Raw genomic sequence first — 26,914 nt, forward strand, 5'->3', positions numbered from 1 at the left:
GACCAGTCAGGGATGACTTCACTAATGAATATTCATGAGTCTTCCCCTACCATCCTGGGAAAAAAAAATACTCCCGTGATGGACCTGCTGCGTCTTCATCCATGGTTTCGTCTCTTATCTAAATCTGACCGTGGAGTTGACTTTGGCGGAAAGCTGAAGGTGATTGCTGATAGGCTGTCCCAATCAGTGGCGCCTGCACAATCCAATCACATTTGAGAGGGAAACAACAAATTGAAGGTTTCCGAGATGTTTCTTTTTTCCTTTTTTTTCTTTTTTTTTTTTTTAGAAGAAGTAACGGGTACTCACAGTTATGGATAGAAATGTAGTGGAGTAAAGAGTACAATATTTGCCTCTCAAATGTACAAAGTCATGAGTACTCCCCAAAAATGATACTCGAGTAAAGTACAGATCCCTCAAAATTGTACTTAAGTACTGTACTCAAGTAAATGTAGTCCGTTACTGTCCGGCTCTGCTTAAAAGACCATATTCTCAATAGTATGCACTCTCAGTATGAGATTTCACAGGCTCTATGCAGTGTTGCACGACATCCTAAATGAAGCATGTAATGTTTCATACTAGTAGCAAAGCACCTATTGCTCAGAGAGCTTTTATGAAAGTCATTTTAAATTACTAATATTGCTTATCTTACTCTTAACAAATTGTCTCAGAATAACTGTTTTGCACTGTTTTGTCTTTTCTCACTCATTTTCAATGGAGGAAATCTAGCTTAAATTCAAGATTTACATTTATCAATTGTTATGCTTTTTATCTTTGAACTTTTTTCCCCTCCAAAGTGCCTTTACAGAGCAGTTTGGACTGAAAACAATTTACTCATTTTGAGAGGAATGTCCTTTAACAAGACAAATGCAGATGCACAAACACTTAGTAACTTGCATCATTTATTGAATGTATATTCCTTTTCAATGGATTTTTGTTGTGTCCCGTATTTGAACGTTTTGGAGTTGGTTGTTGAGCATATTGTTCCTCAATTGGTGAATAGATAATTGCAGATAGATAAAGCAGCAGCACCTCTAAGTGACATTGCATGATTAATCAAACCCAGCGGGTTTGGATTCCTACAGCTGAAGAAGGAAGAGTCTATGAATGACACTGTTGAGAAAGACACAAATCACTGTAGGAAATAAATATCAAAGATGAGATCTCTTAAATACCTTTACAGCAATGATTGAGATTTTTGTCAACAAAGTCTCACTCTGCTGAGATTTGCCAATAGGACAATGGCTAAAATCAAATAACTTTTTTCCTCTGCATAATCTAAACGGTAAACACATATTTTTTTATGGTGCAACTTAATGTAGTCAGGTGCAATACAATAATTATATTTACATTATATATTTAAGTATATAATTTAAGTGTATATATCAGCCATTTTGGGCGTCGGCCATTTTGAATTTTGTAGCGTTACGAAACTCTGTATCGGTCATCGGCACGATCCCGTGAAGAAGCCTGAAAAGTTTTGAGCCAGTGCCACCTAGTGGTAAAATCAAATACTCACGTACTAATAACTTTGGATTTGGTTTACTTATTTTCACTTGAGTCATCTTCTTAGATTCCTGAATCCTTGCAGAGTCCAACGATACCAAACATGCTAGGTTTCGCTTTATGGTTTGTGCAACGTTGTGATTTAGCGTTTAAAAAACTTTTGAGAATATCTTCAAAACCGTTGATCGAGATAAAACCACCATAGGAAAATCGAATGGCCTAAAACTTTTAAGCGAAATTAGATATTTTCACCAAATTTCACCAAAACATGCTTATGTATGAGGGCACTCTGGGGACACAAAAATAAGTGGTTGGACAGCGACCCTTGGGGGGCGCTATAATTGAACAAAACATGAAATTTGCTCTAACTACAGTACCATTGGTCTGATTGACTTCAAAATTGGCATGCAGTGTTAGTTGCTATCATAGTCCATTATGACATTGGTGTACCTTGAAAAACATGGCCGTCATTTTAATTACAAAATGACAAAAAAAGATCCAAAGCTGTAACTGCAATGGTGTTGCATATTGCTATTTTTTTACGAATGGCTCTAGCATATCATTACAAAACTCAGTATGTGTCTTTGGCACTGTGCCCTGAAGGTACTCAAAAAAATTCAGGGCAGTTCCCTCTTGTGGTCAAAAATTTTAAGGAAATTATATTTTAAACAATTATGTCTCATTGCAACTCAATATATTTATAGGTATTCAACCTTTTTGCTTAAAACTGTCTCCAAATGTCTTTATTTACAAATTTTTGCAGTTGGTCTGCTGCATCCCTGTTTGCTTCTGTTGGGCTTGGCCCCGATAATTGCTGCTTGCAGCTATATTTATTAGGGGCCAAGCACCGAAGGTGCGGAGGCACCTATTGTATCTGTTCCCGTTCTTATTATTATTATTCTTCTTCTTCCGCCATGGGAGTCTATGGCAGCCCATAGAATCGATTGCGGGAAAGTTGTTTTGGTTTGACATTCTGATAGAGGACAGTCCCAACATTAAGTACACCAATTTTGGTGTGTCTAAGTCATTCCCTCTAGCGCCACCACCTGTCCAAAGTTTCACTTTTACTTTGCTAATAACTTTTGAACCGTAAGGCCAATCAGCGAAATCCTTTTTTCCTCTGATTCCTGAGCTCATGACGATTCGATTGCACCCTATATCGTCATTTTCCGTCATAAAAACATGGCCGCCATTTTGAATTTTCCTAAAAAGGTACTTTTTCGAACTCGTCCTAGACGGTTTGTCCGATTTGCACGAAAATTGAATCGGATCATCTTCAGGCAGGGGTGACAAAAAGTTATTAAAATCTTGTTGATTCGTCAAACCGTTTTCGATAAACGCTCGAACAAATTTTACGTAGCGCTTGCAAAAACAGTCGTAAGGCTGTATCTCCGCAACAGTTTATCGTATTCAGACCAAACTTGGTACATGTACTCACAAGCATGACCTGAGGCTACATGCTGCGTTTCGGCACAGCGCCACCTACAGGTCCGGAGATATGAAAAATGGCTATTTTTGCTTATAACTTCTGAACAGTTTGTCCAAAAATCATAAAATTGGTCTTGATAGATTCAGGGCGTCATGCCGAGTCGACTGATATCCAATTTTGCCATATCGGCCATTTTGACTGTCGGCCATTTTGAATTTTGTGCTAAAATGCTGTATTTTAACAACGCATGAACGGATTGTTACGAAACTTGGTATGGGTCATCAACACGATGTCCTGAAGGAGTGTGAGAAGTTTCGTAACAGCGCCACCTAGTGGTGAATTTTTTTTTTCAAATGCTTATAACTTTGGGTGTGATCGACTTATTTTCACGAAACTCATCTCATTGGACTCCTGAATCGTTGCCGAGTCCAACGATACCAAACATGTTAGGTTTCGCCTAACGGTTTGTGTAGCGTTGTGATTTAGCGCTTAAAAAACATTAGGCTATATCTTCGAAACCGCTTGTCCGATCGAGACGAAACCACCGTCAGAAGTTTGGAAACATAGGTCGATAGCTATACGCCAATGCCCAAATGCGAAAATATTGATGTTTAGGAGTAGTAATATTCAATCAAAGTCATGTGTCAGTCATTTTTTACGTGTTTTTTCATATAAATGTCTATAACTCCGAAGCAAATTGAGATTTTTGCACCAAAATCGACACATATATGTATGGGCTCACTCTGAGGACACGTAAAAAAAATGGTGGGACTGAGCCTCTTGGTGGCGCTATAATAGAACAAAACATGGAATTCCCATTGACTTCAATACAGTTTTGTGAAATAAAATGCTATACTAAACAAATGCATTGGTGTAATATTACCAAACTCAGAATGTGTCATCAGCACCATCCCCTGAAGGCAACCAAAATATTTCAAGACAGCGCCACCTAGTGGTCAAAAGTTATAACAAAATTTCCAAAAAGGCTAATAACTTTTGAATAAATCTGGCTATTGAAATGCCACGGGTCTTAATAGATTCCTTGGGTCAAGCCGAGAACATAGATACCAAGTTTTCCTTATTTGGCCAAACTTCCTGTCCGCCATCTTGATTTTCATTCAAAACCTACTTTTTCGAACTCCTCCTAGACCGTTTGTCCGATTTTCACCAAAATCGAATCGTATCATCTCCAGACTGTGCCGACAAAAAGTTATGGATTTCGTGTCGATTGATGAAACCGTTTTCGTATAGCACAGCTGTAAAGTTGAGGCATGATGCCAAAATGACTATTCAGGCTTTATATCTGCAATGCCTCGACATATTGACACAAAACTTTGTATGTGTCACTGTCTCCTTACTCTGACCACACCACATCAATTTCGTAACAGCGCCACCTTTTGGTCAAAAGTGACAATCCATTAAATCATATTTTGAATCACTTTTTACATGATTTTTCAGCCATTTCGCCTAAAATCCTCTTTAAATGTCTTTAATTGCTCATTGTTGCAGTTGGTCTGAGACTTTCAGACATGTTGGCATGTCTTGTCGTCTTATTCTGCTTGGCCCCGGTAATTGCTGCTTGCAGCTATATTTATTATTATTATTACTAAATATGTTCTTGAGTGGAACCAGTTAGTTACCCTACATGGCACAATTTTTTTACATACGATATTTTACTCTTACTGTATGTGAAAATGGTCTAATCTGTGTACTTTTATCTGGGATTTTATGGGAAACATCCAGGACAAAATTGTTGCCTACGAGAAACAACAATGAGAATTCTATTAAGTCTCCTGAGATGTAAAAGGGCAACATCTGAGCAATAAAAAATTTCATCTGGGTCACTTTGTGACTCAATACATCCTTGAAGGAGACGAATATGAGTATGAGATTATTGCCTTTCAAACATCTTCGCTCCTTGGTCCTTACTTTAACATCCCATTAGCATGTGTCTGTTAGCAACATTGTAAAATCAGTGTCATCCCTGTGTCTGACATTGTATCACTCTACAACCATAAAAATGATCTATACCCAACTATCATTCAACCAGCAAAAGGAAAACAGGCAAATCCAGAAGACTCTGTAAAGGGATTTGTGGCCAACAGAAGCTGCAGCAAGCTCTGGAAAAGCATTAGTGTGTCTACTGTGATCAAAAAAGTAATTCGACATGAATAAGAAAAAGGGATAAAAGATTTATGACTCCTATGGTTGTCTCGGGTGTAGCAGATATCTTGATATTGAATGTGTAGGTGAGCGTATGAGCTGTTCATGATATTATTAGTTATCAGCACAACTTCAATATTTCTCTGTGGGTTATAGATAAAACCGCCTGTCCTCATTCGACAGTGATTCTCACCGCTGACTTAGACTGAGTCTGATAAAAGACTGCAGAGAATTATGTCTTTTTTTCCCCCTCTGACATCAAATATCATGCATTTTAATGGAATAACATTTTGGCTTTGTAATCTTGCAGATCTAAACAATAGTCAGCGGTTGAAATGCGTGACCTTTTCCCTGGCTTTTCCTGGTTCTTCATCATGTGGGTGTCTGAAGCGTATGAATGCCGAGTATCTTCCCAGCATGCTCCCATTTTCCAAAGCCTCTGTATCCAGCCAAGCTGGTATGGAGCAACATTTCATGCGGTTTTACATTTCCCTGGTAAATGCCAGCTTTAGCTTGCCCACCTGGCACCACAGGAAGTACCAAATTGGGAATGGGGAGAGGATGCAAAAGAGAAATGATTTTACATACACACAGTCTCTCTCTCCATCAATCTTTCTCGTATTCTCCTCCAACTTCTCATCCTCAAACAGTTGACTACTGTACATAATCATATCTGTGAGAAACATGTCTCTTAACCTTTTTTTAATCACTTGCTTCCACTGAACTAATGAATGTCATTTGAGAATCTGTGTTTGAGTAAAAATTAAAATCTAAATTTATTGTAAAATGGATTTCTTGCTCACATGGGAAAATGTTTGTAATAAATGTAATTGCTATGAAAAAAAGCTTCTTTTGATTTATTAATCATCCAAAATTGATTTATTCAGGAACGAAACACATCTTTATGAGTCAATCACTAAATCATTCACTCAATACACATATTCAGAATGAAACATGTCTTTATAGGTGAATTATTGATTCATTCACTCAACAGATTCAGTCAAAAATCCAAATTCACTCAGGAACGAAACCTGTCTTTATGATTGATTCATTGCATCATTCATTAAACCAACTCGTTCAGTTCATCCAACACTGATTAATTCAGTAGAGCCGCTAGTGTGTTGCTCAGAGATGTACATTCGTTGGCTTATCTCGGATCTATCTTTGTTTGTGGAGCAAAAACAAATGCAAGTTGAAAAAAAGTAAATGGCAATATCTGGCTAAATTTGAAGTTACTTCTTTATTGAATTGTTGTGAAAAGCAAAGTCACGCTCGCAATCACGCTGTTTGTCTGGATATCAGCATGGCTCAAATTATCTGCGGCAGCCTATATTCAGAACAACAACTCTCTTGCTCGCATGATATTGTTTAGTTATTCCGCTTTATGAATTTTCAGAAATGTATATGTATTGCATCTAACTGAAAAAGTTTTTTGCATCTGTTAACGCCAGTTGTTGAGCAATATTTGGGTATATGTGCGTATATGTGGACCGCGTGTGTGTGATAGCAGATAATAAACGTCAGTGAGTGGCAGGTGGATGAACGGACAGGGAAATTGATGAGCTCTTTTACGGATGCCCTGCGGCTGTAAATCTAACAGCTGGAGCTGTGGCCTACAAACAAAGGAGTCTTATCTACCACAAACCTCTTTCCATCTCCCTCTTTTATCTTTTCTGCTTTTTACCCATTTACTTTTCCTTTTTTCACTCCCACATCCCTGCCTTTTCCATCTCTTTTCATTAAATATACCACATCCACGGTAACCTTTACGGATGGAAATGAATTTGCCATCTTCCGTCGCTCCTAGAATTTGCGGGCATGACTATATCATGCTTCTGTGATGTACCGCTCATTCCAGCATGGTGTTCTGCTGTGAGTTCCCCTGGTGTCCCCTGGCCTGTAGATGACCACATCACCCTGTGACATGCTCATAAATTATTCTGAGCACCTGCAGCTTCAGGCGTTGTGAATGAAGAAGCTCTTGCCTGCTGTCTCTGGGGAGGTCCATTATGCCTCCCCAACAAACACTTGCAGTTGTTTGTGAGATAGTAGCTCTGGTTAATGGAGTTCTCCAAGTTCAATACAACAGTACATTCTTAATCTGCAGCATTTGCGGCATGATGTTGATTACCACAAAAAATAAGTAATAAATAATGTTTTCTCTAAAAAATCCAAAATTTAGTTTACGCTTTACCCCTATTCCACCAGAACGGTTCACGTTCTGGAGCCGGAGCTTGTTCTCGGCCAGGCAAACTGGAGCTTGTCATGAACCGGCCGTGTGTTTCCATAGACTTGAGGAATGAACAGTGACATAACGCTGCTCTGTGTTGTTTATCTTACTATAACCAGTCTAAAATCAAAGAATGCATGTCCCAGTGTTTTTGCATGCAGTGTGTCACTTCTGTTTTGCTATTCACAGTACCAGAAGGGATTCTAGCGAACCGGCAGTTCGCATAAACTCCCGGAACTCTCATCTGTCCTTTTTTATATATAGAATCTAAAACCGTTGAATCACTCACACTTTCACACGATGGATTTCGCTCACACACACAGTTTTATATATTTATATACAAAGAGAAATGTAGTGCAATGTTATTACATTGCTCAAAGAGACTGCCATAGACAGCGACAGCATTTCTCCGCTGTCCCCCTTTTTTGCAGTGGAAATGTGCGCCACGAACATGGGTTGGGAACTTAGGCACTTACAATGGAAGTAAAGGGGTGAATTTATGGAGGATTTAAAAGAAGAAATATAAAAAAAATATGAATAATATATGTTAACAGGCATATTGTTAACGCCTTGTGACTATACTATTGAAACAATGACTATTTAAAGTTTTTTGATTGGCTCCATTCACTTCCATTGTAAGTGCCTCACTGTAACCCAGATTTATGTTTTTGTTTTTTGTTTTATGCTCTAATTGATACGGTAAAACCAACACGAACGTTACTGTTTGTATCACTTTGTATCAATTGCCGAGGAAGCCTCCGGAGCCGAAATTCAGATATGGTAATGGGTGCTTCGTTTCCAACACGTGCTGTAAGGGGTAGACCAATCACAACAGACTGAGCCATCTGACCAATCAGAGCAGAGTAGGCTCTCGGAAAGGGGCTTGGAGAGACTGAATCCTTGATCTAACCATTTCAGACTGTGAGAAAAAAGGGTTATGCGGCAATGTATATTATGAGAAAAGTAATGTATTTTTTTTATTATTTATTTATTTATTTATTTCTACCTTGGATGCATGTAAACCTATTGTAGGAGACCTCAAAATCAACATTAGGAATCTTCAAAACAGCATAATAGGGACACTTTGAGAAAATTGTAAATATTGTAAATTTTTCTTAGTAATCAACATTATGATTCAGATGCTGTAGATTGAGTTTAACTTAAGCCAGGGATTGTATTTTGAGTGTTAAATGCAAACTTGTTCACTTGTTTGGAATTTTAATCTTCCTTCTTCCTTTCAAAATCAAATTGCTCTTGATTTCCCCAGAAAATTGGAGTTTACAGTGGCTAACCATGTGACAAACTGCATGTGGAATAAGTCAGAAATTACTCACCGCTAGTCTTTTTTTATTATATCAGAAGCTTGTATTTGGAACGGTGGGGAAAAAAGAGCACATGTGAGTAAAAGCGGTGTATAAATTTATTTTTCTGGCATTTGAGGTCATTCAGTTTGTGGTGGCTCTGTCTATTGTATCCGAAGTGGTTTCTTGTGGTCAGTATCGATCTGTATTGACCTGGTCCTTGTGGTTGCAGCTGTAGGCTAATTCAGCACACTGCTTCTTCCGTTGACATTTACATCGTACTATCTCGTCTTTATCAAGTGGAGTCATAAAGCAGGGCTTCAAATGGCCTTCATTTCCCTGAAATAAATCACCCCTTTACCCTGTCTTATAAAGTGCCCACCCAGGCACTTTCTAAGAAAGATACCAGAACATTCAATGAAATAATATAGTCAGAGAGCTTTTTAAAAAATATATTATTTGTGAGAAGATCAAATGAAATGACCTTAGGGGACGGTTACAAAAGATCATGGAAATTAAAAATATGAAAATAGAGATGCAATATAACATTTCATCACTTGGTGTATATATATATTTTTTTCCTTCATATCTGTGACCTCAGCAAATTGTCAAACTGAATTTCAGTTCATCTGTCAGCTCACTTTTATTTACTGCTTCAGACTGTGTACTTATGTTTCCATTGCTCTATTAACTGAAAAATTGGAAGATGTCGAGAAGATGAGGGGTTTAAGGCTGTTACATTTTAATAGTCAATTACTATTCTATGTATCTATCCACTGTCCAACAAAATACCAGCACTAACTGTGGCAGATGGGATTAGTTGTCAGATGTCGCAAGTTTTCAAATTTAAAATGTATTTTGTTGAAAAAATAGCAATGCTTACTTAAATTTCTTACTTAAATGTGGGTATTTACTACTCATTACTACTCTACGGTACTAATATGCACATAATGTCCATAGTTGTCCCTTTAAGAATACAAGCCCCTGTTACAAGCTAAGGTACTTATAAAGGTCACATTTGTGCACTTAATTTTTTTATTAATGTATTTTTTTATTTAATAAATATTCTTATCAATATCCACATTTTAATATTTCATGAAAAATATTTATTCTTAAAACAATGTTAACGACCTCTTTCTTTCTTCTCCCTGTGACCACAAAGATGTTTCTGGCATGCTGTGAAATCCATCAGTAAAATCAGCTTGTCTTCACTACTGCACTTCCCTAGAGTGTTTTGAATTATAGTCCCTGGGAATACCGGAATATTGATTCAGGCAATGGGTATTTGACTCCTCCTGCTCATGTCCTGTTTTTAGCTCTATTTAATGTCTTAAGTGCATGTAGGCTGCAGACATTAATTATGACTTGCAAAGGAAGTGTAAGAGGATGCGATCAGGATATTGAACATGAGTGCAAATCAAGACATCTGTTCAAGACTACTGACTCTATTGCTTTGCTAAATTGTAAAGTTGTCTCTTTCATCTTCATCTCTTTTAGGGCCATGGGGTAGGTGCATGGGGAACGAGTGTGGTCCGGGAGGAAGTCAAAGCCGAGCAGTATGGTGTGCCCACTCCGAGGGTTGGACCACGTTACACACCAACTGCCAGCAGTCAGAGCGGCCCAGCAACCAACAGAGCTGCTTCCGGGTTTGCGATTGGCACAAAGAGCTGTACGACTGGCAGCTAGGGGCCTGGAACCAGTGTGTGCCGGTGTCTATGCGTAGTGCAGGCGTGCCAAGGCCAGCGGTATGCACTCGGGGCGAAGAGGGCATCCAGACGCGGGAAGTGGGCTGCGTGCACAAATCGGATGGCGTGTCTGCGGAAGATGCCATCTGCGAGTACTTTGAGCCCAAGCCACGGTTAGAGCAGGCCTGCCTTATCCCGTGCCCACGCGACTGTGTGGTGTCCGAGTTCTCCCCTTGGACGTCCTGCTCCAAGAGTTGTGGGATGGGCTTGCAGAACCGTTTGCGTTTGGTTCTAGCCCCGCCCCTTTTTGGCGGTTCGGCTTGCCCCAACCTCACAGAGTTCCGCACCTGCCAGCCAGGCCAATGTGAGGGCAATGAAAGCCTGCACAGCCTGAGGGTGGGACCTTGGGGCCCCTGTACCATCTCACCTATACGACAGGTACGGGAAACACAAGAAGCCAGAGAGCCGAAACGAGAACGGAAAGCAAAACGGGACCGGCAAGCCAGGCAGGAGCGCCAGGGCAAGCGACGTAAGAACAAAGAGAAAAAGGAGGTGAAGGAAAACAAAGGAGAACGTGTGAGGGACAGGGTGAGGGCGAAGGGGAAGATGAGGGACCCTGAGACCCGAGAGCTGATCAAAAATAAGAGGACAAGGAATCGTCAGAACCGCCAGGGGTTGAAGTTCTGGGACCTGCAGGTGGGCTATCAGACCCGGGAGGTGACGTGTGTGCACCGAAGCGGAAGCACAGCGGAGTTCAGGTCAGCCTCTTCTTCTTCTTCGCCTCGTGTCTTCATGCACGCTTTGGTTTGGTTATGAAGTTATTGTTCTTTTTGAGGCTTCATTCTATGCAGGGAATTAGCTTAGGTTTGCTAATTTACTTTTGCAGCGTAGTAGAAGATATTGCAATCAACATTTTATTAATTGTTTTTAAATGAAATTGCAGTTAGATATAAACAGGATCTAAGGCTGGGTACCAATACAGATGTTTTAATTCAGTTCCGATTCACAAGCTTTTGATGCATTTAGATTTTTCTTAATTTCAGTTCATTTGGATATAGTTTAGCTACAGTGTCAATTTTGCTTATGTATAAAATAAATTATCTCGGCTAATCCTGTAAAAATGTATACACTGCTGTTCAGAAGTTTGGGGTTATTAATTTTTGTGAATGTTTTTTTTTTTTAAATAAGTCTCTTATATTCACATAGGCTACTTTTTTTTTTAATAACAAATACAGTAAAAACAGTAATATTGTGAAATATTATTACAGTTTTTTTCCCATTCTGTAGATTATTAAATGGAGTGCTGTGGGATCATTAACATGAAGGTTGAGATTAATCAGAAAATCTATATTTTTACCTAGACCTAACAGAAATATATCAACACAGGGAAGAGAACAGTGATCTTTTTTATTGTTTTTTTAAGGGAGAGCATAAGTACAGATTCACTGACCTTATCAACTTGGTGATATTATGTCAACACTGCCTCTTTCCCACCTCCAGTGTTTCTGCTCTTCTCTCCTCATCGTGTTAAAGCTGGTCAGTCTTCTGTCCCTGACTCCCTGTGCATGTGTGAGAAAGTAGAAGAGAGCACAGAGGCAACACTAATGTCTTGTTTTAGGCCACAGGGATATGTCAAGCCTGCATTCACCAACACATACTCCATTTCATACAATATGCTTTTTACACACACGCACACATACACACACGACAAAAGTACAAACAGACTTCATTAAAAAAACAAGAGACCACCGCACATGTATACTTAATTTTTAACACATGCTCTCGAGTTGTTTGTTGATATCTGTTGATATTCTCTGCATTCCAGCTTTAGCAAAGGTGCTTCACAGAAAAACCATGTAGTAACTAATAAATCCCGAGGGCTATTAATATTAACCTGTGGCATGTTTCTATTCCTAGCTTTTAAGTTGTTTAGTCATAGACTCCAGCGAATACACTTCATGCCAGCAATCTGAATTGTAACGGTCATTTAATCTAAGTGAAATTGACATGTGAAGGCCAAGTCTGGTAACTCATACTCGAAATTTGTCCTCTGCATTTAACCTATCCAAGTTAGTGCAAACACATTAGGAATAGTGAGTAGTGAACACACACACCTGGAGTCATTTTTGCTGTGGTGCCAGGGAGCAATTTGGAGGTTAGGTGCCTTGCTCAAGTCATTTTCTGCAAGTATTGAGAATCGAACCCACAACCTTCGGGTTACCAGTCTTACTCTCTAACCATTAGGCCATGACTGACTACCTATGTTATTATTTCCCTCTCTTTTGGGGTTTGTGGAGTATGATAAATGGAATTTTAAAACGTTCTTGCAGTGGAGTTTCCCTCGAGGAAGTTTCTGAGATACAGTCAGTAATAGGCTAACTAGAGAGAGAAATCTCATTTATGGAGCATCCCACTCATGTCAATATGATGACCCAAGCCCATTGCCTTCCCATCATTCCATCACCCTAGTACTAACTGCCTGCCCGGAATGTAATTGCATCATCATAAACCAAAGATTTAATGGTAATTTTCCTTCAGAAATGTCCCTCATCATTTTCCTATCAATTTTAAACAATACAAGTTATTTTATGCAACCTATAATATGGGCTTTTTGCGGCAAGTGGTTTCCATTATGTTTGCTCAGCCTGTCATTGAGAATGTTTTATCGTTTGATTGAGAAATCTCACAGATCTCCAATGCATGTCCTCATTCTGTCTCACATGGTGAAACATTTAATCTGCTTTAGTTGAAGAGGTATTATCAAGTGAAATTTGAATATCACTACAAGCAACTTTAGACTTTCAGAGTAAATTCAGCAAAGCAACATGTCCCTAAACACCCCCTTTTTGTTAACAGGCTTTAAGAAGCAAAAAATTCTCTGTCATGCTCACCCTAGGTTCCCCTTCTAGAGTCAGAATGGGGACATGTCATATCTGCCTGCATTTGTTGGTATATGGGATTAGCGCAGGAAGATGGGAGAGAGATGCGCACTGTCCCAGGCAGATCAGTACATTAGAGCTACTCATTGACTTCACAGATGGCTGAAATCCCCAAAGAGGCTTAGCTGATTCTGATGACCGCATTAATGCAGCGTCCTACCTCAGATCAAATGTATGGAATGGCAAAGTCAGGAACAAGAAAAGCAAAAATCAGACCTCATTCCGTGGCAAATGTCAGTCAACCAAAATTATTAGTTACTTGATTAGGCTCTTGATTTGTGCTCTGGGAAAATGTAGCATAATGCTGCTGCTGTTGTTTTTTTTTTCATGAACATGATCTCAAATTCTGTATTGACTTTAAAGTCAGTCTGTTAAAAAGTAATTATGAAGGCATGGTAAAATGTTTAAAATATATAACAAAAAGAAAGTGCCAAATTAAAATATGTTAGTTTTAATAAACTAACATCATTGGCCTCTGGTTTTAATTCAACAGCCTTTGACACCAACGCTGTGATCTGTGAACCATCCAGGCCTCTGATTTCTTCATCTGACTGATTAAGACAAATGAGATTGTGCTTACATGTCATGTAGGAGCTCCAGTGAGGGCCACAGTCTCAATCATAACAACCCCCAAAGCCAAGCCGTCGCATGCTTTTGATGCCTCTTAATTAAAATTCATTGAAGTCATAGTTTGATACATATCTAAATTGAATCACAATCTGTAGTGACTGCAGTGAAATATAAATGAAAGGACAGGGATGAGGAAAACTCCTGGTGAGATGCCATGTCAGAGTGTAAGCAGTATTAAGATTATTATCTTTATGGCATTTTGCATATATCTATAGTGTTTTACAATAATTGGATGGGATTAATTGAATGCAACTTGGTCAGGCTTAAGACTATAATTTTTCGTTCTTTTTTTGAAGATAACAACATAATTAGAATCCTCCTTATCCAAGATTGGTCTTATGTTAACGCGACAGCACATCAACAGTTAAAAAAAAATAGCGACGTTAAAGCAGGCTCTTTGTAGTGCACATTCTGTCCAGTATTCACTAAGAGCTGTGTGGTGTGCTTTGTTACTTCTGATAAGAAACAAAGAGTCAGCTTTCAAAGTATGTCCATTTTATCACAAAAATTCAAGCAATAAATTGCGTTTTGGCGCTCTTAAGCTTGACGTGACATCATTGTACCGCCTCCGTTCAAGCTGCAGCTCGGAGCGTGAGTCTTTTCTTCCACATTAATACAAGTTATAGCATGAAAAATCATGCATGAACATTTAAAAGGAATGCTTAAAGAAGCAGAACAGCTTACCGAAATGTATCAGGTCACGTGTAATCGCTCAATCAGTGTTTCACCCGCGGAAAGACGTCAATAAAACAACGTTGCATTTACCTCAAAGTTACCAAATGCTTACAGTTTGTTAGTTAGCTATAAAAACACTAGAGAGGAGCTTATTTACTGTTAATTATGTATGTATGTTTCAATAAATTTGTCATGAAGACAAGTGTTTATGAAAACTACCTTATGTGCAACTGCGTTTTATACAAAAAATTCAGTTTCTATTTGAGTGTTATTATATCTGAAAATATAAGCAATGTACCAAACTACAGGGTTACCTGTATAGTTACAGTATTTGTTTTGAGAGGTTTTTTTTTTTTTTTTTTTTTTTTCTTAAGAAAATCAAACTATCCTTATCGGCAAATGTCATTCTGCATAATCGGCTATCGGTATCCGTGGAGAAATTTAGTATTGGTGCATCTCTATAAATAATAGTATCTCTTTCCTCTGGTGTTTAGATTAAACTTGATGTTAAATACACTCATCTTTTAGATGTCATGAATGTGCAGCTTAGTGTTATTAAAGATTGGATTCTTGGATCAATAACAGACTTTATTCTTTGATCCCACAGCCAGTGTAACCAGCAGACTCTTCCTGTGACATATCAAGCCTGTGTCATCCCTAAGGACTGTGAAGTGAGCGAGTGGTCGGACTGGTCTGTCTGCTCAAAGGAGTGCTATGATCTGAATGGGCGTAAGGGACAGCGGACACGCACACGTCAGGTGCAGCAGTTCCCCGTGGGTGGAGGAGCCGAGTGCACGGAGCTGGAGGAGAGCGAGCAGTGTTCACCTCAAGGAGAAGAAATCCCGCCATGTGTAGTGTAAGTGCTTCATCCATTCTGCTTCAGTGCTTGGATCATGACATTTATATTAGATCTAATATATAAAATTGACTGTCAATGACTCCACTTTTAGAAGAAAAGGTTTTATATAGAACCTTTTAGGGTTCTGTCAGACGCTTCAGGGGTTTCCATAATTTAGGGAATCATTTTACGCATTTAGTTTTAATGAATATTTATTTTTTTCTATTCTATTTTATTCTAATTATTTGTATTCTTTTTGGCATAAATGGTTCTTTAAAAGTGAGTCAACAACCATAGGGTTTTATTTAGAACCCCTTTGAACCCTTCGAGAGTCCTTCAAATATGGCATGATGTGTCAAAGTGATTTTTTTTAACTGAATAACTAAAAAACAGTTTAACTAAAAAAGTTAACTAAAAGTTTGAATGAGATTTGAGCGCTCCCGTCGCTCAGGCAGATGAGAAGATTATCAGTTAAAGGAGAAGTTCACTTTTAAAATGAAAATTCTGTCATCATATAATCACCCTCATGTTGTTTCAAACCTGTATGAATTTCTTTCTTCTGCTGAACAGAAAGGAAGATATTTAGAAGAATGTCAGTAACCAGACAGTTTTTGGGTCCCATTGACTTCCATAGTATATTTTTTTCCTACTATGGAAGTCAACCAGCCAATATGTGTGTGAGACCATAAAATGTTCGTACAATCATCTTTCCGAGGGTAACGACATGAGGTCCTACCTGCCTGTCAACGTATGTATTTTCATACCTCCGCGCAACCTCCTCGCCTCAGATATCACACATCACCAGCGCGTTTAATGCTTTGCAGAGTTAGACAGACGTCAGTCACTGAGCACCGCAGCCAAAACAGCAGCCACCTTTTACATTTCCTCCTCCAAAACAACGAGCTTATGCTGTGATGTGACGTTATACTCTTAAGTTATGTCTCTCATGTACGCTTTGCTGTGTGCTGTTCCCGTTCATGTGTTTTGAAGGAGGCGTGGCTTTGGAGACGCTCTGAAGGGAGTATGGGATCTAATGCTTTAAAAGCTATCTCTCTATTGCTAGCCTCACCGAAAATTGCCTACCCTACCTTTAAAGGAATCTCCCTGTATGGACATCATCTGTTGATGGCTTTCGTATAGCATGAATCTGTTAAAACACAGATGGAGGAGTGAAGGGGGTACTGAGGGTGAGGGGAGGGTCCTGCTGGGGAAGATGGAGAGATGGTAGCAGGTTGGTGCTTTGGCACAGTGCCACCCTGGAGGAGGTGAGCTGATGAATAGTGAACGTCTGAGAGAACAGACCACATGCCGTCTAATCTGATCTTCCCTACAGATGGGCCGGCCCATTCCCCATCACTCATCACCTCGCTGCACTGGATCTCACCAGAGCGGAGGTGTATTTGATGGAGGTGAATGGTGCTCCTGTAGCGCTTGACCCAGTGTCTGCCCACCGTGCCTCTCACCAAACCCCACATGTGCTTTCACTGCTGTCACTGAGAATCCTTTACAGCAGGGGTTTATGACCCGACGTCCCCCAGAGTGAGATCTAGGTGGCCAAGAATGGCTTGTAACTATTAAAATGTAATATTCACCCACTGTTAAGCATCTCGTAAATCTCTTAAAGGGATAATTCATTCTGTATCATTTACTCGCTCTCATGTTGTATGATTCCGTATGATTCAGTGTTGGGAAAGCTATAGCAAAATTGTCTTGTAGCTCCATTAAAGTCAAGCTAATCTTTTTTTTTTTTTTTTTGCTAAATACAGCTCTAGAAAAAAAAAAAACTTAGAGACCACTGCAAAATGTACTATTTATATCAATGCGTTGGAGTAAAATTACTCTGTAAACTACTGACAACATTTCTTCTAAATAAAAAAAAACAAACTAATAATTTAGAGCATTTAAGCCTGGAACACACCAAGCCGACTTTCCACTTTATCCACTTTATTAGGTACACCTGTTCAACTGCTCGTTAACGCAAATATCTAATCCGCCAATCTCATGGCAGCAACTCAATGCATTTAGACATGTAGACATATCAAGACAATTTGCTGAATTTCAAACTGAGCATCAGCATGGGGAAGAAAGGTGATTTAAGTGACTCTTTAGACTGATAGCCAATAGAAAGGCAACAGTAACTTAAATAACGCTTGTTACAACCAAGGTCTGCAGAAGTGCATCTCTGAACGCACAACACATCCAACCTTAAAGCACATGGGCAACAGCAGAAGAAGATCACACCGGTGGCTCACCAAAATTGGACAACAGAAGATTGGAAAAACGTTGCCTGATCTTATTAGTCTTGATTTCTTCTGCAACAAACAGATGGTAGGATCAGAATTTGGCATAAACTATATGAAAGTATGGATCCATCCTGCCTTGTATCAATGGTTCAGGCTGGTGCTGTAATGGTGTAGCACATCATTTCTTGGCACACTTTGGGCCCCTTAGTACCAATTGAGCAACGCTTAAATGCCACAGCCTACCTGAGTATTGTTGCTGATCATGTCCATCCCTTTATGACCACAATGTATCATCTTCTGATGGCTGAAAAATCTGCAGCAACTGCGTGATGCTGTCATGTCAATATGAACCAAAATCTATTTTTCCAGCACCTTGTTAAGTCAATGCCACAAAAATGGCCTGTAAGTGTATTTGCAAGAAACTATAACTAGTCAAAATAACAAAAAAAATGTCATATTTTCAGACAAAAAAAAAGTTTATATTTGTTTTTAAACAACACAAAGCAAATGTTTTAACTTAGGAGGAGTTCAGAAATCAATATTTGTTGGAATAACCCTGATTTCCAATCATATATACTGCTTTGCCATGGTGCATTAACATTTGGTTTGCAATGCATTACTCATTCTAGGATCCAAAAAGAGAATCCTAAAAAAGAAACCTTTCTCAATTTGCACATTACATGTAGCTCAAGTACAGTGCATAAATGGAAAGTGAGGCCCTTAAAACAAAATATTGAATGCAGTCTTGTCAGAAGCACACTCAAATACACACTGACTCACAGCTCATAAATATGGAGCTTTGCATTTGTGAGGTCAAATGGACTTCATTTTGAATCTGGGAAAAAAAAGGTTGAGAGCCATTACCATGGAAAGTCAAGAGTAATCCTCTATTGGTTTTAAAATCAGACTCGTTGTATTCAAAAACTGAAATATTTCATATTATTTCATTTACACTACAGAAGCAAAGAAAGGGACCATTTACTTCTTACCGGTAGTCTAGAGTGCATGTTCATGGTCAAGAAGATATTTTTTTTAAATTCTCCTTTTTTTCTCTCCTTATTTGAAGTCTTTTGAAAGCTGAAAGCAGGACTTGTTATACTGAAGGTCACTGGACATTTAAACACAACTGCACACAAATGCGCGCACACGCATGCACACACACACACACACACACAACCAGCACTTGCCCCCAAAGCGTGCCCTCTGGCTTTGATCAGCGAGACACATGTGGAAAAGAGGAAGTTCTTTCCTTTTTAGCCAACTCTAAACTAGACACTTATTTATGATGCATCATATAATTTAATTAGTATATACATACATATATTTATATATGTGTGTGGCTGTGTGTGCTTTAGCTTACTTAGTAAGGGATATATATATATATATATATACATACATACATACATACATACATACATACATACATACATACATTACCTTCCTTCCCTCTTGCATCAACAGCTCTTCTCATCTCCATTTCTGTTTACTAGCGTGAGGGCGGGACAACCTGTCACTCATATGAGATCACAGCATTAGCAAACCACAACGATCCAATCAATTTCCACGGGACAAAATCCCACCCTAGATTTTTTCTTGTTTGAGAAGCCTTTTCACTTGGATATACGTCACAATAGTGAAGAAAAGACTATCGCAACTTCTGTTTAACTTCGAATTTAAGAAGCAACCCATGCCATGGACCAGCATTCAAAACACAGCAAATGCTTTTCTACATATAATATAGACGTTTATTTTTTATAATGTATTGGTCTACTTTTCTCTCTGATAATCTAATGAAAGCTAATGTCCAAATGCACTCATGAATAATAATATTTCAAAATGGATGTCTCATCAGGACGGGAAAAATAAAATGAAACATTCAAGTGATATAGTTAGTACTGGATGTGTCATTCTATTTTTAATGGTTGTTCTCTAATGTTGCAACTTTTCCATCCATAGCACAGCTTTTGATACTGTTTCACTGATGTTCTTTTGCAAACATAATAAATCAAAAAGCAGCAGCCAAGCCATCAAACTCAATGAAGCTCAATAAAGCCATGACCTTATTGCACATTCTGACTGACATGGCTTCTGATTGGTCTATTTAAAATCATCTGTATTTATAACTCCAAAGGACAGATCAAAGTACAGTTATTTTTATGTGAAAGGAATCAACACAAGCTTCACTCTGTTTCCAATTCTCTATCCGTCAGATGATACATTAATAGGACATTGAACACTTCCTCTTTCTCCACAGGTATAATTGGAGAGCCACAGAGTGGAGCGACTGCAGGGTGGACGTGCTCCTCAGCCAACAGGACCGTCGACGCAGCAACCAGACAGGGCTCTGTGGAGGAGGGGTTCAAACCAGAGAGGTCTACTGCGTTCAAGCCCCCACCGAAACCTCGTCTAACCTCAGCTCCCTCAAGAACAAAGACGGTAACAAAACTAGCAAATTCACCCCCTGTTTCACTGACAAGGCTTAGGGCCTGATCATACACCCGGCGCAATGCGGAGCCAGGCGTGACGCGAGTGTTTTTTGCTAGTTTCAGCCCGATGCAGTTATAATTTTCACAAACTGCGCCACATTGTTTAAATAGCAAATGCATTTGCGCCCATTTGTGCACCCATGGGCGTGCTGTCTGAAAACGAGGTGTGTTCAGGCGCATTGCTGGCGCGTTGCTATTTTGAGGCAACTGAAATAGACTGCACCATTGACCAACTGAAACCTGGTCTAAAGTCAAAGGTGCAATTTTATTTTTTTATTATTTAAAGAGCGCGTTAGTAATAGGCGCCTATAGGTGGGTCCACAACGCCCGTACACTTTGTCCCGTAGATGGTCTGCTCACGCGCTTTAACTTCGCGCACGAGCAGATCCGTTTCCTCGCTAGAGAAGCGTTCAGTTTTACCGCTTGCAAATTCTGCCATGTAAATAGCGAATCCACTATGGCGTGAGCGCAACTGGCTTTTAAAGCAACACTAAGGAATATTTTTTACCTTAAAATAATGTTTCCAAAATCGTATCAGTGATTCATCAAGTCGTAACAGGGTGAAAGGCACTTCTGGATTCGCTTTGCTGCCCTATATCTGCTATAACCACACTATGAAAGTTTGCCAAAACGGGTTGCGTTTCTGTTCGAATGAGACATAAGAAAACTACAAATTTGACTTGCTTTACGTCAAGCGTTACAATAGTCATTATTTAGTTTTCCTTCATTTCTGATGTCGCAATACATCATACTTTCATGAAATCATGCAACATACTCTACCTTGTCAGTGGACATCGTTCATTCCAAAGCCGGTGCTAGATAAACAGCGAGTGTGCGTGTGACATTAGGCTGCGGGCGGCGAAATTATTTACGACAGCGGTAATGGACAATTCCGCTTCCAACCTGTAGGGCGTCTGAAGAGGAAAAGTTCCTTAGTGTTGTTTTAAAGGGAATGGGAGATGAAACTCTGATTGGTTTATTGCACCTTACGCCCAAAACACACCCATTACTCTTTAAGAGAATAGGGACAACCCTTTTAGACCATGCACCGGGCGCCCCGGCCATTTTTATCGTCATTAAACTAGAAAAAGTGGATTTGTACTCGCCCTAAGTGCACTTGCGCCGTGCGCTTTAGACCATGCGCTTGGATCGTTAAAATAGGGCCCTTAAGATATCTGTTTGAAGAATACATTTTAAAATCAAAGGTATGAAGGTAGACTGTGATTGATGGTACAGATGGAACCTTGTTAACATGTATTGATTTAAGATGATAAACATGAATGAAGTTATGTTTGGTAAATCCCCTTCCTGTTTTGGCTCAAGTCATCACAGCCCATGTAAAGACTTGTGCCTGTAAGCGAGCTGTTAGATCAGTAGCTAAGATCAGTTGATGTTTGCACTGTGGTAAAACTCAAGCCAACATATAATTGGATTGCTTTTTAAAGGCTGAAATTAGATCACTAGGGGGAAATTAAGGAATAAAGAAGGCAGAGCCGTACAAATTAATGAGGCAGCTACTGTGGAATTTAAATGCTAATGCCGTCACAGACATACACACAGGTGCAGATACACCCAAACACAGATTCTCTCTAGAGTAATATGACAGAAACAGAGAGATGCCAGCACCAATGCCGTGCGCCAATGCTGGTGCCGGGCCCGTACTCACTCTCGGACTGACACAGAAACTCCCCTGCCATCTGCTCTGAGAGATGAACCGCCGACCTCTCAGGGAACTTATTCAAATGTCCACAGCTGTCCTCAAACAGGCATTGGCTCGTATGGCTTGGTCACACTACAGACAGGAAGACAAAGCACACAGAAAGTAGCTCGCCTTTTGAAATTAGACATTTAAATAAAACTCACAATAGTGTATTTAACAGTTAAGCCGTGATTTTACTAAAGTTTACATGTGCAAACTTGAAAAAAAAAATGTCCAAGCTATATCTACTAATTAGGTCTAATTTTTTTTTTTGCAGTATTCATTAACACTTCTTAATGTTAGTTAATAAAAATTATCATGTTCATGTTAGTTCACAGTACATTAACTAATGGTAACTTTTGATCTTAAAGATGACCTATTTTCCTTTTTTACATTTTTTACTTTCTTTAGTATGTAATGTTGCTGTTTGAGCATGATAAAGGTCTGCAAATTTACAAAGCACAAAGTCACTCCAAAGGGGTGCATTGTTATCCTCTATATCAGTGTGCACTGTTTCTGAACTCCCTGAAACGCCTCCATTGTAGTCTTGAGTTTTCTTCCGGGAATGAACACGTCACAATATTCCTCATTTAAATAATAGTTTGTTGAAACTCGCAGTTATGGTAAGGGGCGTGACATTTTTGAAACGCACTCAAAGCGGCTGACGAATCACAGCACACTGATCCAGCCGACCAATCAGAGCACATTGTGCTTTTCAGGAGGAGGGGCTTCATAGAGACCAGAACTAAACAGTGTTACTGTGAAACTGTGAAATATTATAACAATTTTAAATAACGTGATATATTTAATATATTTTAAAATATAATTTATTCCTGTGATTGCAAAGCTGAATTTTCAGCATCATTACTCCAGTCTTAAGTGTCACATGATCCTCCCGAAATCATTCTAAATCTATTCTAATTTGCTGCGCTAGAAACATGTCTTATTATTATCATTATTATTATATTATTATTATGTTGAAAACAGTTGTGTGGCTTAATATTTTTGTGGAAACCATGATACTTTTTCCCCCAGAACAGCATCATATTATTTTGTATGTTAATTAATATAAAAGTCTTGAAATTATAACTTTAATTAATCCTTGCTATACAACAGCATTATTATGTTTAAAAAAAAATCACTGACCCTAAACTTTAGAATGGTAGTGTATCACCACATTGAAAATATTTAGTAAGAACAGCAAGTGAACCGCATTGCCAAATATTACGACATGCAAAATGATCTTTTTAAATATAGATCTGATTAACCTATTCACACTTGGGGCTATTTACTCATTTTCGCACTTGAGGCTATTTGCTCATTTTTTCCAGAAAGTGCTCAAGCAATTCATTAGATTGCATTAGATCTTTTGTTGTGGATCTTGGTGAATCAGGACCTTGATTTCCAGCCCTCCTGCCTGCGAGGAAGTTTTCCCAGACAGTGCTGGAATCCCATCCGTAAAGTGGCCTAAAGAGAGGCACATGGCACTGACTGACTGCAGCTTCCTGGGGGAGGCGTCAGGCCTGGCGCTGACGAGGAACACGGTGACAGATGGAAGAACTGTGTGAGAGAAAGAAAAGGAACAGTGCAAGAACATCTGCACTGCCTCTCACACATACACAATACCATCACACACACATACACCCTTCAAGCTCTTCCACACCTTGGCCAGCTCTGCCTCGTGCTCTTTTCTTTGTTTTACACATCATCCTTCTCAGCAAATATTGATAAATATGCAATTAATTGCAATTAATTTCATTATTATCATCATAATCATTATTAATCACATAATTAATTTAGTTTATATTTTAATTGATTGTCAGCCCTACTTTATTTAATCATTTACCTGGTTTCCTTTTAATCAATGAAGAATCAATCAGGCACTTTTCCCTTCTGGGAATTGCAGACAGATTTGAGAGGATTTAATTTCAAACTCCACATGATTGGACATTTCCTAGTGATTTGCCACTGGGCCATTGGAATTGTTCACAGGTATTTATATACATTAATGCCAGACAATGAGCGCATCAGAAGTGGTGGTTTACTCAAGGACAGTGCTTTAAGCAGATTTAATCTGGTCATTCAGTTCCAGGGATCATAGCTAAATCCTGTGTAGAAATTGGACAACCATGTTTGTCTGCATCCTGGCTATTCCAGTGCAATGTGTGATGCCAGTACATAGGAACCTTTGATACTTGAGCCATGTCCCACAACTTTACCTACCATTAGTTTTTAAAGCAGCAACATCAACATTAAATGTAATCATCACTAGTTTATTTACAGAAATTTACAATGAGGAATTTGATTCCTTACTCCACCCTTAATTTATATAGATTAAAACATATATATTAAGTTTAAGACAGACACATAAATATGCATAAAAACATTGCTATGCTGTAACATTAGAAAGAGTTTAATTTTACAAATATACTATTTCACAGCTGTCTCTCTTTGTCAACACCATCAGATATTCATGACAACATTTGTAAAATCAGGTTATATCAAAGTCACTCTTCATCCTTAAGGTGTTCTCTTCATATTTCAATATTCCACCTGCTATTTACCTAGCTCACCTATTCTGGGGTGTGTTTCCCAAAAGCACTGTTAGCAATTATGGTCGCAAGTTCCATCCATAGCTTTATATGCTGAACAGATTGAATTTAAGCTTTTACAATCAAACATTCATTGACTCACATCAGTTGTGATAAACGGAAGTTCAAAAATGTTGGCTTGACATGCAAGAACCAATTGCAAGAACCAACATTTCATATATATATTTGTATTTAATACGTTTTTCAACTAAATCACACAAATTATAGAGAAATTATTCTGGGTTTTTTAGATAGATTCCTTCATTTAATGTGGGTCTAAACAGTTTGAAAATGCATTTTAATATGAACATTAGATTTGTTTGTATTAAAGGAACCGTATGTAATATTGTGGCCAAAACTGGTACTGCAATCACTTTCAAATTACTGTAGAGCGGTGTATCCCCTCAATCAAAGTCTATGTATTCATATCAATCCCTCCTAACCTGTTATTTTTCATTTTCATGTTTTGTTTTGCCAGTAGCCAGTTGTGAAATATATTGTCCCCATGAATATGAAAGCATTGTTTGCGTTCCAAATTCATTTTCAATCATTTTGGGATTATGGATTCCTAAACCCATGTAATGAATGCCGGAATGAACACAAAAGTATGCATTTTACATATCAAAAGCAGCTTGTTGTCTTCCTCTCTCCCATCCGGCTTCCTGCTCGGCTGCTTGGGCCTGGGGAAGCTGTGCTTGATTTCCTCTCCCCGCGGGTGGCTTCAGACATTTAGAAAACAGGGGAAAGCAGCTGCTGTCACGATCTTTATACATTAACACATCTCAGTCACAGAGAGCAGAACACAACAACAGTGTTCATTCGTTTCGGCTCGGCCGTGTCGCTCTATGGAATATAATCAATGTCGCACCCCGTCGTGGATCTTTATGAGATATTCAACGGCTTGGCTTTCTCACAGAGCATCCATGCAGCACTGCCCCGCAGGCAGGCCTGAGTTATTGATGATGATGATGATGATGATGATGGTGATGGTGATGCAAGCAGGTGAATGTGTTGGCGGCTGTCAGACGGACAGAGGGACTGATGGGATACTTGTGCCATAATTAGGTTGTGGAAACCCTGGGTGGGCAAACAGCAGACCATCTGGCCTCCAAGTGAGCATTGTGCCACCTGAACAAGGTCAACCTACAAGGAGAGGGTCATTAATCAGACTAGGTTAACAGGGACTGGGAGTCAGACAGGTTTTTACCCACTTCAATACCTCAACAGCACAATCACATCCTAATAACAAATACAAAGAGCATAGAGACAAGTGTGTTTGTGGGAATAAGGGAACTTGCATTTGCAAGTCAATTTGACATTTTTTGCCTATCAGTTTAGTCAATTTGACAGTTTTTTTTTTTTGACATGTCACTTTTGGAAGTAAATTCAGCTCGCTAAATTGAGCGTTTCAAAGGATGTTTGTCCCAGCGGAGCACTTCGCAAAACCATTTTTAATTTCTTTTCAAAAAAAGCTCATATAAATCATTAATGACTCCACAACTGGCCATGCAATCAATCATTTAGCTTACACTGAAAACCTACATACACACATGTATTAACCAAATGATTTTAGAAATGGCTCAAAGCGCACAGCGAACACCTTTTGGACACGAAGCAATTTGCATGTGAATGAAGAGAAGATCCGTCAAAGGGTATCGACGGCAGATGTGTTCATGCACTGACCTTGCAGAAAGTCACCTATGGCTCGGAGCTGCACACACACTTACACTGAGTGCTTGTTACTGATAAAAAGAAAACAAGGACAAAAGGGGTCTTGGGAGATATCTAGCAAAACATGTACAATCAGAAACACTTATGAGAATGATGTTCATCATGTCATCTCTTCATGTTCTAATTTGCAAACAGATTGAAATACTTCACATTACCTTTTTAGGTACTTTTGTACTTTGAGTCCAGCTTGCATTATTTCCCGAACCCATTCCCCTATCATTTTTACATTATATTACATTAAATTATAATTTATGCTTTATGTAAAGAACATTACTGAAAATAGTATTTAAAAAGTATAACAGGAATATATTTGAAATACTGTTATAACCACGGCACATCAAATTGATTCAGCAAAGATACATTCAACTGATCAAAAAGTACAGTAACTAAAGTTTTCAAATAAATTATTCTCTTTTGAGCTTTATTCTTTTTTCATCAAAGAATCCTAAAAAAAAGTATCATGATTACCACAAAAAAATATTAAGTACCACAAATGTTTTCAACATTAATAATAAGAAAATGTTAGAATGATTTCTGAAGCATCATGTGACACTGAAGACTGGAATAATGATGCCGAAAATTCAAGCTTTGACATCACAAGATTTAATTACTTTTTAAATTGTATTCAACTTTTTTTTTTTTTTTTTTTTTTGGGGGGGAAATAATCAGGTCTTGACATTAACTTTATTGCTCACCAGCCACTGTGGCTAGTGGTTTGACCGGCATTTTGACATTATTTTGTGTGTATTTGACTGTTTAAGTAGGAAAAAT

At 38.7% G+C, this 26,914-nt stretch overlaps 1 protein-coding gene across 1 annotated transcript in view; it reads left to right on the forward strand.

The window, feature by feature from the left end:
• The window catches only part of thsd7aa (thrombospondin, type I, domain containing 7Aa), a 123,918-nt gene that overhangs the window by 39,856 nt on the left and 57,148 nt on the right, over nucleotides 1-26,914 (forward strand). Inside the window, exons 2-4 of the mRNA XM_084130496.1 lie at nucleotides 10,124-11,069; nucleotides 15,163-15,411; nucleotides 19,891-20,072. Coding sequence (XP_083986622.1) covers nucleotides 10,124-11,069; nucleotides 15,163-15,411; nucleotides 19,891-20,072 — 1,377 coding nt within the window. The remainder of the gene's footprint in view (nucleotides 1-10,123; nucleotides 11,070-15,162; nucleotides 15,412-19,890; nucleotides 20,073-26,914) is intronic.

Source organism: Abramis brama (genome assembly GCF_963993115.1).
Source record: "Abramis brama genome assembly, chromosome: 12".
NCBI lineage: Eukaryota > Metazoa > Chordata > Actinopteri > Cypriniformes > Leuciscidae > Abramis > Abramis brama.